We start from the raw sequence: 13,805 nt of genomic DNA, 5'->3' as shown, positions 1-13,805 counted from the left end.
ATAATTCTTCTTTCTTTATTTTATTCTAAATCTGGTAATTAGTTATTTCATTTTGCGTTTTAGCAGACTGAAACATATCCTACGCTGCATCCAAATTTTGTCTGGTGGTATGAATGAATTTAGGTTAATCTGGCAAATATTGATATCCCACTCCATGGATATGATGGACATAACAAAAGTGTGTAAAATTAATGAAAGTGTGCCTTTTACCCAACACAGTGTTGATGATTGACAAGCTCTGCAGGTTTTCTCCTCACTAAACTGCAAGGGACTCATTCAGAGGCAAACCACAAAAGCCAAGTCATGAGTCAGTCAGAGTATCATGAGAAAGTGCCAGGCAGAAATCTTGTGGCAGGCACAGAGCAGCAGGAGTGACCTTGAGGACTGAAGGTTTCATGGCAGATATGCCTTCCCATCTCTTAGTTTACTATACTTCTGACCTCCTCAGTCTTGTAATGTGTTCTCTCCAGAGGTCCCACAGGAAGCAAAAAAGTGCCAAGAGCTTTTAAGCTTAATCATGACACTGAGCTGGCACAGCTGGGTGATGGACAGTAGTGTCTGACCAGGAACAGAGAAGACAATCTGGTGCAGGAGCAACTTGAAGTGCCTCACCTGAATCTTCAGGAGCTTGTCTGGTAGAACAATACCAACTAGCTCCCAAAAGCATTCAGGTTCCTAGTGTCCTACTGACACTCAGCTTTCCTTCTGCTAAGATTTTTTTTTTCCTGTGCTGCTGTGCTTTGCCTTCATTGAGAGGTTCAATTACTTTGTCTCTAACATTGACATTCTTTCAGCAGTGAATAGCAAAATATCTTCTGCTTAAGGTGAAAAATAGGAAAATGCAAACCTGTGAATATAAATGAGTTTGTAAATTCCTAGAAAAGGATCCTATTTTAACCTTCTTTTTCCAGTTCATAATATGTCATAGAATCATAATATAATTGAACCTCTGATTGAAAGTCAATACTTCATAAAACTAAGAGACATAAGGTAATAATTAAAGCAATTAAGTGGGCAATTGTTGCTGAACTTTTAAACCTTCACAAGGAGACAAGCTATGACATAAAAAGCCTGAAAAAGGAGGGTACAGTAGAATTAATGGAAATGTTAAGGATACCATTAAAAACTAGTCAGAAAGACAACAGACATAATTAAGCATACATATGTTTCTGTGTGCATACTGTTAGGTATACAGTAAGATTGGCCTGAAAATAATTTCTTAATGATGGTTTAAGGAATATGCTTCACCTCCTGTGGCAAAATTTTGTGGTAGCTTCTGACTGCCCTCTGTCCAACTGCAATCTAATTGTATGTAGCTCTCTTTTTCCTACTATGCCATTGTTCTATAGATACGGCAAGAGGAATCACTTTGTCTTTAATGTGCCAGAAACCTATCAGTTTTGTAATGTATGCATTTCTTTAATGTAGCTACGATCCGAAACGGCCATTGGTGTAAAGTGCAAGAAGACATGAACACAAATCAGGGCAAGCAAATGAATGCAAACAATATCTAGTACAGAAATGTTCCATTGTAAGTTCATATTAGCTTATCTTTACATTACATTGTAAAAGAAAGAAAAGAAATTAAGGGAAAGGAAGATAAGAAGCGATGTGACTACAGCACTTTGGCCAGAGGCTTGTAAGTGTCACTGATCGCATTTTAATGTTGAGATTTTTATGCATTCAGAATATTAAAACTTCTATTACATTTTCAATTAAAAACTCATATGGAATATATGTTGTAGTAATAGCATGGTCTCCAAAGAAGTTGATGTATGCACACTCTGAGGAAATGGGAATGTTTTGAATTTATAAACTGAGAGGTTTGCTTAGTGAGTTAGCTATACGAACATCTTCTGCAAACATCCTGGGACAGTGCAGACTCTCATTATGTTTTCTGTACTAAATTCCATTTCTTGAATAATCTCTGTCTCCTGGGCAATTATTCATTGCAATTTAAGAAGAAAAGGCATGTGCTTAATGTCAAATAAACATCCAGTCTCTTCAGAGAGGGAGCAGTGCACACTGAACAAGTGGTAAATGCTGATCTAGAAAAAGATGAAGTTTGGGCAGAACTTGGGTGAAATTCCACCTCTGCTGAAATCTCAGCAAATTTCTCATAAGTCCTAATGGAGTATTGAGTATGATAGCTAAGGCACTGAAATATCTCAGTTATGCTGCATTTTCATTCAGTTTTTTTTGATAACTTGATTGCCGAATGAACTGATGAATTGTTGGGATAATGTTTGACATGAACAATGTCTTTTTTTGAATAGTAGGAGGGTCCAGTTGCTGAATCAGTGATCCCATTTAGCTCCTTAGTAGTTTAACATCTTCCCATTAAGGACTGACGTAGTTCAACCCCAGCCAACAACTAAGCACCACACAGCTGCTCGCTCACTCCCCCTGCCCCGGTGGGATGGGAGAGAGAATTGGAAGAGTAAGAGTGAGAAAAACTCCTGGGTTGAGATAAGAACAGTTTAATAATTGAAATAAAGTAAAATAATAGTAGTAATAATAATAATAACAATATAATAATAATAGTAATAATAATATACAGAGCAAGTGATGCGCAATGCAATTGCTCACCATCCAATGACTGATACCCAGACAGTTCCTGAGCAGCAATTGCTGTTCCCCGGCCAACCCCACCTAGTCTATATACTGAGCATGATGTCATATGGTATGGAATAGTCTTTTGGTCAGTTTGGGTCAACTATTCTGGCTGTGCTCCCTCCCAGCTTCTTGTGCACCTGGCAGAGCATGGGAAGCTGAAAAGTCCTTGACTAGCATAAGCAGTATTTAGCAACAACTAAACCATCAGTGTGTTATTCAACATTATTCTCGTACTAAATCCAAAACACAGCACTATACCAGCTACTAGGAAGAAAATTAATTCTATCCCAGCTGAAACCAGGACATGCATTCTTCTGTCACCTCCTTTATGAATCTCAACAGTTTGTTCAGATTATATTCAGCAGAGTTATACTGAGGAATTATTTATCCTAAATGGAAAAATTCACTGCATGTTTTCAAATGCCATCCTTTTCTGTAACTGGACAAACCCCAAACTTTTTAAACTTTTGTCAGAAAAGGGAAGACTTAGAATAACAGGTAGCTTGGTCATGTCACTATCTTTTGTAGTGGAAATCAAAGCTTCGGTCCCTGTTCTGGTGTTATCTCAAATCCGAGGTAAATAACCTAAAATACTAGATGACTGTGCTGGATGAGGCTGCCTTTCTCTGAAGACATCGGCTTTAGGCATACATAACTGTTCATTTGATCAGATTATAAAGTTTCTTCTAGGATCAGTGTTATGTCCTTCTTCTAGTTTTTCAGGAGTGCCTGTGTCACATCTTCATGGCTTTGTAAGTCCACCAGTCTGTGACTGATGTAGGTCTGTGTTAGCATGTGAATGGCAATGGCTCTAGATGGATTAAAAAAAAATGTCTTGCACGAGTTGTTTAGTCAGGTTGCCTGGTAGCACTTACAGCATAATGATGATTTCAAGCGCTCTCCAAGGCAGTCTTTATGTAAGGCATAGCAAGCTCCTGAGACGTCCTAAACCAAAGACTCAAACCCCACAGTGACAGTGTGGCAGATTTATAGCTAAAAAGCTCAACACAACAGATACATTTCTAAGTGATATTTCTCGCCATGGGCAGAGCGTGGTAGTGTGGTGCGTGTGAAGGGACACAGACAGACACAATCCCAGAAGAAATAGTGAGATGAGCCACTGGTTACGACATAAAGCTCATGAAGTTAACAAGCTGAACCAGGAGTAACCGAAAATACTGGTACTGTAAAAGGAAGTGGTTCATTTAATAGGTTCACTTAATAGGGACGAGAGAGCATGACCCTTCATCCAAGCAGACTAGTTTCACTTGCATGGGGGAGTTCAGTTTCCCTTAAGGGCAGGAGCCATAGCCAAGCAGTGGAGAGGAGATAAGTTAGAGGCTGGAATACTGTGTTTCGCATATTTGTGAAAATAGCAGCCATTCTTCTTGTGACTCAGGTTTGAACAAAGGCTCTCCAGAGTGAAAACACTCACGTGCCACAGAAACCATTTCCATCCTTTCCTATTATGCCTGCTACTTTTGTCAGCTCTGCAATCTGAAATGCTGACATAAACCATTGAATTTCTGCCACGGTGGTGACTCCACTTGCCACTGCCATGACTTTCGTCTTGGGAAGTGCTGCCCTACAGCTTGAACTAAGAGCCTGGCTCCATAGCTGGGACTTGTAAAATAATTCTAATCTCTGTAAACGTGCAGCAGCCTTTGAACAGTACATTGTTTTCTCAGCACACTGAGGGTGTGAAAGGGAGAAAGTGGAGAAATGCCTAGGCAGGGAGGAGACCATCAGGGAGCAGCAGGAGCAGAGCTGCTCCCCAGGGTGACCTGGTGCAGGCCAAGCTGAACACTCTGCCCACAGGGCACAGACCTGCATGGGTCTGGGGCGGTGACAGTGACAGGTACCAAAAACCCAGACACAATGAGGGTTTGCTGCCCCACAGCCCCGCTCGGGCCGTTTGTCTGGCAGGCACTGCCTGGGGCTGCCAGCCCCTTCCCCGTTGGCACTCCCAGAGCTGGAGCTCAGCCAGGCTGGGCCATGGGCACTTGGCCACGGGGCGCCTGGTAAACCCAGCTCAGCCCCGCTCGGGCCAAGGGCAGCCCAGCCACCCCCTGGGACCCGACACAGCCAGACATCTGTCCCCAGCAGTGTCAAATATAACCACTCTTGCTGGGCTGTAAAAGTCTCCTTTGTAGAAATTTCCAGCATTGACATTTTGTACCTCCGTTTAGGGGAGAACATCACTAATGTGTGAGAGCAAGGAATCTGTGAACACACTGGATGTCTACGCAGTGTAATGACTCACCTTCCTGGAAAGTAAAAGGCAAAAACAAAAAGCTTCAATTCCAGGAAGTCTGGCCTTTTGCAATGTGAAAAGCCAATTTACTGTGTTAACAAGTTTTTAAAAGAATATTTTAACCTTCAGTAACGGAGGAAATGGATACTTCTAGTACTGCAAGAATCAGAATGGAAAAAATAACATTAGAAAGTCAAGTGAGGGTTTTGTGTAGAGAAGAGGAGAAAAAGTTAATCAACTTGTGAAAGAGACAGTAAGTGAGGGAGAACCTATTTACATAATTTCTGCTAATACAAATCCATAAGCTTTTAGGAAGAAATTGTTGTGATTTATTAATTTCTACTAATTACGACATTCTGTAGAGATACCTTCGGACATAGTAGATCTTAGCACAAGGTTTCAGATCAGTTTGTGTGACAGAGGTTTTCCTGGGTCTCGTTAGATTTGTCCCACTTATTGTTCAAGGCATTTGAAATGTAGTTAGGATTAAGAGTACAGACAAGTGCATGCTTTGCCTGAGGCTTCAGTTCTCACTAGTAAGGAACTAAGTTTATAAAGGCAATTGCCTGTATTTTATGAGGTTGTTTATTATATCCTAACTTTAAGAGTGAAAGAAGACTGTAGGGCTTAACCTGACTAGAAGCTGGTTATAGTTATAAACTACAAAATTAGTAGGGAATTATTGTGAATTTAATTTTCTGTATCACAGGTTTTGACAAGAGATAAACAGAACTCAGTAGACTATGATAAATAAACTGCAAAGAATAGAGAATCACTACACCTGAGATGTGTAAGACAATCAAAGATAGCACAGATTATAGTAACACATGCAAGTGTGTAAAAGGTTGCAAGAAAAAAATAAAATATTAAAATACACTTGATGGTTGATACTTTGTCAAAGAGGAAAAAAATTCTCTGAGCTGAAATTATTCGGGTGCACAGCCTACGTCATACCAGTAGAGATTAGCTTAACAGAAGTGTAATTATATTCAGAGATAGTAACTCATGGAGTCTGTTTTATTTTCTATTTTGACACAGCATTTGTTTAAATGGGACAATGGTACACCGTAATGGCATAATCCCTGAGACTTTTATGCATTTTAAAAATCAAGTTCTTTCATATTGCTTCTTCTCTGCTTTCTGTGTCCACTAGGACTAATCAAAAAGGAAAATGCGATACGTCTAGCCTCAATCAGTATGTCTGTTGGACTGATTAAACAAGAGATTAAAGGAGTTTTGTTTATATTTAAAACCTACTGCTGGAGGAACCTGTGGGTACTAGTGCTGACAAGTTAACGTGACTATCCTAGTCCTGTAAACAAACAGCTGGACTGCAAAATCCTTTTGGGCTACCCAACAAGAGTGGGTGCAAAGACTGCGGAAGGGAGAGAGGCAAACAGGGCTTAGAGGAAAAGCAGAGAAAACTTAGTATTTGTTTAGCTTCCTACCACCAAATTGTTTTTTCCACTTTTTCTTCTGTTTGTCTCTGGAGTTAATTAGTGCAGCTGTGACAAAATACTTGAATTAAGAAGAATTTACTTTAATTAAACTGTGAAAAGACTACTCACTTGTGTCTTCATTCTCCCTTTTTTTAGCAGAAGAATAGGGTATATGATTAACACCCAGAACAGGTTGTATTCAGAGTTAGAAAAACTTCAGTGCTGGGGCCAGACTTGCTGTTTATGAAAAATAGGGCCTATTATCCTGACAGGCTATCTGTCAAAAATCAAAATTAGTTCATTAAAACCAACAGAATATTAGTAACATGTAATTCTTTCTTTGGGTTTCTACTTATGCCGTCACTCTGTCAGCTGACTCCCCTCTTCTACTGCCACTGCAATTGCTCCTACTTCTTTTCTGCATAAAATAACCACATGAGATATGTTAAAAAAACAACAAACAAAAACCAAAACAACAGTACAAGAAAGTCATATTTCCCTTCTAATTTTAAAATAAAAAACTCACTGGAGTGTAAATAATTAGTCTATGTTGTACCTTTTATTTCTTCAGGCCTGGTATCTTTATCAGTTGATTGACTCTTCCACAAAACAAATAAAGAAGCACCAGCTTCAGTCATTTCTTGAGACTGTGACTGGAGTTTATTAAGGTAGTAATATTTCAGATAGCAAAGACAGCAAGAGGTATTCTGTGCTTTTCATTTGCCCTGATACAGATACAATATTGCCTAAGAAAATACATTTTTGACTATAAGGATGATAATTGAAAACCAAAAAAACCTTCTCCTATTCCATTTTCTAACAATAATTAGCAAACTAACCTATCAGGCTATATTTTTTTTTTTTTTCCAAACAACAACTGAAAGTAATTTTCAAATGTGATATGAAGAATCGAGTCTGATGTAGCCCTCTGTTGGATTTTTCTTATTTATAACATAAAAGTCTTTGCCTTTCTTAATACTTACATTTCAACCTTTTAAATCTATTTATCCTGGAACAATGGAATTATACAAGCAATTAGGTAAATTCAGATATAATGAAAGTGAATGCAGCTCAGTTGTAATGAATGGATCTTACTTTGCATTTGATTGCAGTTTGTTTCAGACTGTAAATAAGATAATTCTGTTTATGCTTTACTTTCTAAAAGTAACTATATTGAGTCAGATTTTCAAGAGAGCTCAAATCTCATGTCTATGTCCAGATAAAGTTCTTCAGAAAGTAGACCAAAGCATTATATGGAAATCTGACACTCACTGTTAAACCATAGCTGTATTAATCCTTGCAGTATAATGTACACTAACAGACTATGATTTTTTTTGGAGCATAAATGTTAGTTTTCATCATCTTCACTAGGTCTGTACTTCTCAGAGGCAATCTCAACATGCCTATGGAGAGCACTGCATCTAAGGCATCTGTAATATATTTTTCCTTCATGACATACTAAGTTCCACAAAATTGTGTAAAAATGGAAGGGGGGTCTTAGATATCAGATAGGGGATGATATGTGGGCCTGTCCTTTGCTTCTGAAATAACACAGTATAGGACATGTATACAATGTGCCTTAAACTCTCCTCCAGCCTCAAGGTTACATGTTACTATGTCCCTCAAGTTCTATTTATTTATTTATTTCAAATAAACCCCAAATTGTTTATCGTTTACCAACAGCTGGTTTTGCAGCTGGACTGAAGGGTGTATTAGTCTGAACCACTGGATGGCACAAAGAAGCCAACGTACACGTGAGCCTGATGTTACCTTTGCTTTCTGTGATTTAGGGAAGGCGCACTCTTTCTCTGAAAAATCCGAGTGCCTTTTAGTCTTAAAGTACTATGCCAATAAGTGAAGTACACCTATTTGCTTTTATTTGCATAAATAGGTTGTTGTCATGAGATACAGGGCGTCTGCTTCATGACTGGACGTATCAGTGTGTCTGTGCTTTAGGACAATTTTGGAGGGAGGGAGGACAAAGACATGGGTACTATTAATTTTTTTAATATATCTCTAAATGATCCCTGCTCACTTTGCTAACTGATTTATAGTAGGTTTTTTTTTTCAATTTAGCTGATTAAGACGTATTTCTCTCCAAAGCTGTTTGTCCCCATTTTTGACATCTTTATTCCTTATTCACCTATTCTCACAGTAATTTGTATTGCATTCTGATAGGCTGCTTTCTATAGCATGCTTAAAGACAGCAATACTTTGTGTTACTTTGTAGCTTCCAAGTACTTTCACAGTATTAATTATATTATCCTAACTTTTTTAAGCCCTGAAAAGGAGGCATTTATTTTCTCATTTAAGAAGTGGAGAACTGAGGCATGACTTATTTAAGCGACCTGCCCAAATCTGGCATAAATCCTTATAGTGGACTAAGGATTTATAATGAGATTGTCTTTCACCTCACTGATCCCATTGACTGGTCCAGGCTGTGTTTGCTCTCCTCCATGTTCTCATCAGATTAATTTTCTTATCTTTCCTCTGATCCTTTTTAATTTCTTTTGTCTGGCTTTCAACATTTCTTTGAAAAGATTAAAAGTATTATTTGTAGAAGAGATCGACAATATATCTTTAAATTTTAAATATCTTGCAATGCTCTGATAATACAATTGGAGTGCTGGGCTTATAATTTTCATTTTGTGTTTTGTATTTAAGCAGAAGTGAGATAGAAAGTATCAGAAATGGATAACCATATAGCTATGTTTGCTGTCTCTGAATTTGTTTTAAAGTATTATGAGAAACACCTGATTCAGCTAAATAGTTTTCTATTTTCTCTTAATTTTTTTCATATTTTATTCCCCTTAGGAAGACATCAATTCTTTTTTTCTGAGTGGAATGTATATTTGATGAAGTTCTGTCTCTTGGTGATCACTTCATTTTGTATTTCAGAAAAAATCTTTCTCTATAGTAAATTCTTATGAGAAGAAATTTAGTGATGACATCCTTCTTGTATTCTTCCTTTTGCCTGTTTAAAACCATTTTTATGAAAACATTCGAGTTATTTTAGTTTGTTCATTCATTTATATTTGGGTACAATAGAGAAATTATCATATTAGAATCATAGAATTGTTTAGGTTGGAAAAGACCTTTAACATCATCCAGTCCAAGCATTAATCTAACATTACCAAGTCCACACTAAAGTAATTAAAGGTAGACTAGACTAAACCATGTGCCAAAGTGCCACGTCTACCCATTTTTTGAATGCTTCCAGGGATGGTGACTCCACCACCTCTCTTGGCAGCCTGTTCCAATGCTTGACTACCCTTTCCGTGAAGAAATTTTTCCTGATATCCAATCTAAACCTCCCCCGGTGCAGCTTGAGCCCATTCCCTCTTGTCCTATCGCTAACTACATGGGAGGAGCCCAACACCCACCTCACTACAACCTCCTTTCAGGTAGTTGTAGAGAGCGATGAGGTCTCCCCTCAGCCTCCTCTTCTCCAGACTAAACAACTCCAGTTCCCTCAGCCGCTCCTCATAAGGCCTGTGCATATTGAGTATGCTTAAGGTGTAATTCTTTTAATTCAATTCAAAGTCACAGTATGAAGGAAGGGGACTAAACTATTGTTTAGCATGTTTGTTGGCCTTTTCAGACTCTTGTGGTTTGGTTTTGGTCTTCCTTTTTCTATATCACATACTGTGAAGGTTTTTTTAGTTTTTTAATTTTCTGTTACTGAAGTTGCGAAGAGTAACTTCCCAGACTTCCTGTTATTGATGATACCTGGAATAGAGTATTTAGGATGTATTAGAGTTGAACAGTTCTCTCATTATGAACACAATGGACGTTTTAGTCTCGGTCAGAGTTATTTCAAGAAGGAACTGGAGAACATATGGTCTTTGCTTTCCCCTTTATGTTCCTGGCTGGCTTCTCACAATGGTACCAAGTTGCAGGAATAAGTTCTGCATTCCTTACAGCTTTTAAATGATGAAACCCCTTTGATATGCAATTGGTGGGATAATAGGCAGCTAGTCTACATGGTGAAAAGAGGAAGGAAAACCATGGTGGACTTTTGACACCCCTGTTTTCCCATTACGTCATTGGAAAGAGAAAATGTCAAGTGTATTCAGAAAGCCACCAATATGAACAAACACTGTATAAAGGCTGTCCAATGAATGGTAGTCATGACAGAGAGCAACTTTCATTATTGTGCGGAAATTTTGCTGTGCACAAGAAAAGGAAGATGAAGGGATGGCTTTCAAGAGCATAGACCTAATTCTTTATCAATGTGCAACAACAAGGTAAAAAAAATTCTTCACAAAGTATCCCAGTTACTTCAGTGTCCAAAGCAAGAAAGCAAATCACATGGTGAGGCTGAAAGACCAAAGGCATGTGTGTACTGTCCTATAGATAATTTTGTCTGTCACTTTTGCTAAGAAATATTTCATTCTTTCCTTCTAATTTCATAAATCCCACAAACTTCTGCAGGATCCTGCAGTTTTAGGTTCCTCCATTAACCTTGCCAGAAGATAGCAGTTTTCTTGTTATAGTTGCTAACTTTAAGACTCTTGAAATTCCAGAAGTTGAACTGGCCTGTGCATCTTCTGTAGGAGTAACACTTTTTGTTAATGTAGAGGATTTCCAGGACAAACATGCTGGGCGGGGCAGGGGTAGATTCTGCAAGAGTGACCCAGGGTCCTGTTATATGAAGCATCGTGTCTTTAGGTATAAAACATCTTACAATTATGTAGGGGTTTTGAGGGATAAACTTTTGTTTAAATTAGACCAGTGAAGAAGTAGAAGGAAAACTTACTAAATTAATTTGCATTAAAATTAATTGGCATTAAAACAAGTGTTTCTTTTAATAGTTAACTTAGCCTGTGTGCTTTGACAGAGGTCAGTTGCTTTCACTGGAGATCTTAATGATGAAATGTGACAGCATATTTTGTTCTTGGAGTCCTTTATTCTTCAAACTCTGTTCTCCAACTTACTCATGAGGTAGTTTGTACATTCCTCTCAATAAATTACAGACCTCTTTGAAGATGCAAATGTTGCTTCTGGAGTTCAGACGGTCTGTATATCTTTACAGTCCCAAACACACAGCTTATGAAATTAAAGGAGCCCAGTGAAGAGTGTTGAACCTGTGCTTTTTGGTTTTGACAGTGAAAAACCAAAGACTGTTGCTATCTGAAGAAACATGATATATTTATTTGCTCTGACTTGTAAATTGGTTTAGTTTGCTTTTTAAAATAGCTTATTATAGAATCTCTAGGGCAAAGCTCCTCTTTTTTATACACATTTTGGCACACAAACTGTATGAATTGTTTTTTCTCTATATAAACACTACATAATAGTAACAAAGAAGCTGCGCCCATCTAAATTTCAGCTGAGCGTTGCTCAGATGATTACAGTTGAGTAGAACTCACTTACAAGGTAGTGCAGCCGTACATTTTTTGAGCCTATAAAGCAAATCATGAATAGTTAAAAAAAAATTATATTCATATTAAAATATGTCTATATCCTATAAATTTTAGCAATTTACCACAAGGGACCGTTATTTTAAACTCCATTTGGGGGAAAAATGGGGTAGCGCTACAGCAATATTTTTCACCTTTGATTTTCCTTAGTGTGGCTTCAGCTGAAACAGTTCATCCTTCTGCTGGCCGTGGAAGATGGAGTAGGACTGTGCTTGGATCTTCTGCACGTCCCAGCCCCTAACTTTGCTTTGTCACCCCTTGTTCTAGGTAACCCTTTGGTTCAGGAATCTAATTCCTTACAGTGCTATGGAGCTTAAAAATCTTGATCTTAGGAACAATTGTTTTTAAGGTTTATTGCTTCTGTTTATGTTTTTTTTTTTGGGGGGGGGGGAGTTGTTTTTTGGTTTTGTTTTTTGTCAGGTCCAATAATTTTCTAACTTGGAGTAAGGCTGGCAGTTTCAAGGTTAGGACCCCATACTTCTCCCTTAATTGATTCAAACCAATTTTTTTTTCCTTAACTACAGCTTCTGGTTTAGGTCACCAACTTCTCTGACTCAGTAACAAGAACATCAAACTCCAGTAGGAGGAAATGAAATGTCTCTAGTAAAAAGGAGAATATCTATTTAGAGACCAATGATGAAGGTGCCCAAAAAACTTAGTCTAGATTTTTGCCTCAGTTTCAATTCCCACCTTATCTTTGTTTAGGACTTCTAATCTTCATATATGTGAGTTTAAGATATGTTAGCCCAACTATCATGGGGAAAAGCTGCTCAGTTCACGTAATTAAAGCAAATCAGGATCGAAGTTGTTTTATTGATTTACTAATGACATGAAATTAGCTGGCAAACAGTGAACTATACCTTCAGGATCAATACAAGTAACAGAAAGAATAAACCACAATCCTGGCTGCTTACAAAGTGTTAATAAACACCCAAATCCCAAAGAGTTCTCTCTCTCACACACACACAGAGGCACGCACACACATATACACATACAAGGATGCACACGTACACAATTAGGGGCATTACCACCCCCTGAGCAATGTGGATGACAAGCATACACCCACTTTCTGGGACTGTAGTATACGTGGGCGATCCAACTTTGTGTGTGCTTGTGCTGTTCTCTAAAACCTGCTAATGCATGAGCCACTGAAAAAGCACCCAAGAGTCTGCATATGCACACCTGAGGTGTAGGTACTACCTGTGTCACCCCCGACATTGGTCCCACCACTGGAGAGCAGAAGCTGCCTATTGTATTCAGTGCCCAGTGGGGAGACTGCAAAGTCTGGCCAAGGCAAGGGTCCCCAGGGTCAGTGGGGTGTCTCTGTGCGTGTGTTCATGTGTGTGTGACTTCTGGCAGTCTCAAACTGGGGCTTGACTTGTGCTCCCAGGTCTTGTCTCTTACTTACAAATTTGCCTGCTTCTTTTAGACGTCTTTTCAGACCAACTTTCACGGTTGCAAGAGTCGCATTGTAGTTCCTTGGTTGCTCTTTAATCTGCCTGATGGTCTTGATCAGCTTTGGACAGACACTCTCCCAGACAATCTTTGTTATTTGGTTCACCCATACTGCTGATACACATGTTCCTCCTGTCTTAGCAGCCATTGTTATCCAGGCCATTTTGCCAAGGGTGGGCTGTAATAAAACTCCAATGTACAGCCTGCTTGTCTTAAATTAATCTTTTCAGTAGTAGATTCATAAGTGATCAGAGGTTACCTTTGTTTTAAAACTTGAATTTGTGCCTCCTGTGCTTTCAGAATATGAAATGTTATTGCAGACCATTTTTCTATGTGCTTCAGTAAAAGCTCATTTCCAAGAAATCCTAATTTGTCAATTAAGATATTGTTTAGCAGTTGTATAATCTTCACTTTTATGGACCAGATCTCCAGCAGTCACTTGCCAGTTGAAGTTATAATCATCCAATAATTAACATTTCAATTACAAAGCAATGAACACTTTGAATTTTAGGGCTCCAATTTAAAGAAACAAAAAACACCAAACAGGCAAACAAACAAAGAAAAACCCCACATGAGCTACTGGCACAATTGGCACTGGTAAATTTTGAGAATCTAGGA

General features: G+C 38.4%; 1 protein-coding gene across 1 annotated transcript in view; it reads right to left on the bottom strand.

Moving 5' to 3' along the window:
• Positions 1 to 13,350, bottom strand: part of NCAM2 (neural cell adhesion molecule 2) — a 487,115-nt gene extending 473,765 nt beyond the window's left edge. Inside the window, 1 exon segment of the mRNA XM_075712794.1 lies at positions 13,141 to 13,350. Coding sequence (XP_075568909.1) covers positions 13,141 to 13,350 — 210 coding nt within the window.
• Positions 13,351 to 13,805: the final 455 nt, after the last annotated feature.

This window comes from Pelecanus crispus, chromosome 1, assembly GCF_030463565.1.
Source record: "Pelecanus crispus isolate bPelCri1 chromosome 1, bPelCri1.pri, whole genome shotgun sequence".
NCBI classification, from domain to species: Eukaryota; Metazoa; Chordata; class Aves; order Pelecaniformes; family Pelecanidae; genus Pelecanus; species Pelecanus crispus.
Note: the sequence above shows the minus strand (reverse complement) of the source record. Positions and strands in the feature narration are given on the sequence as shown.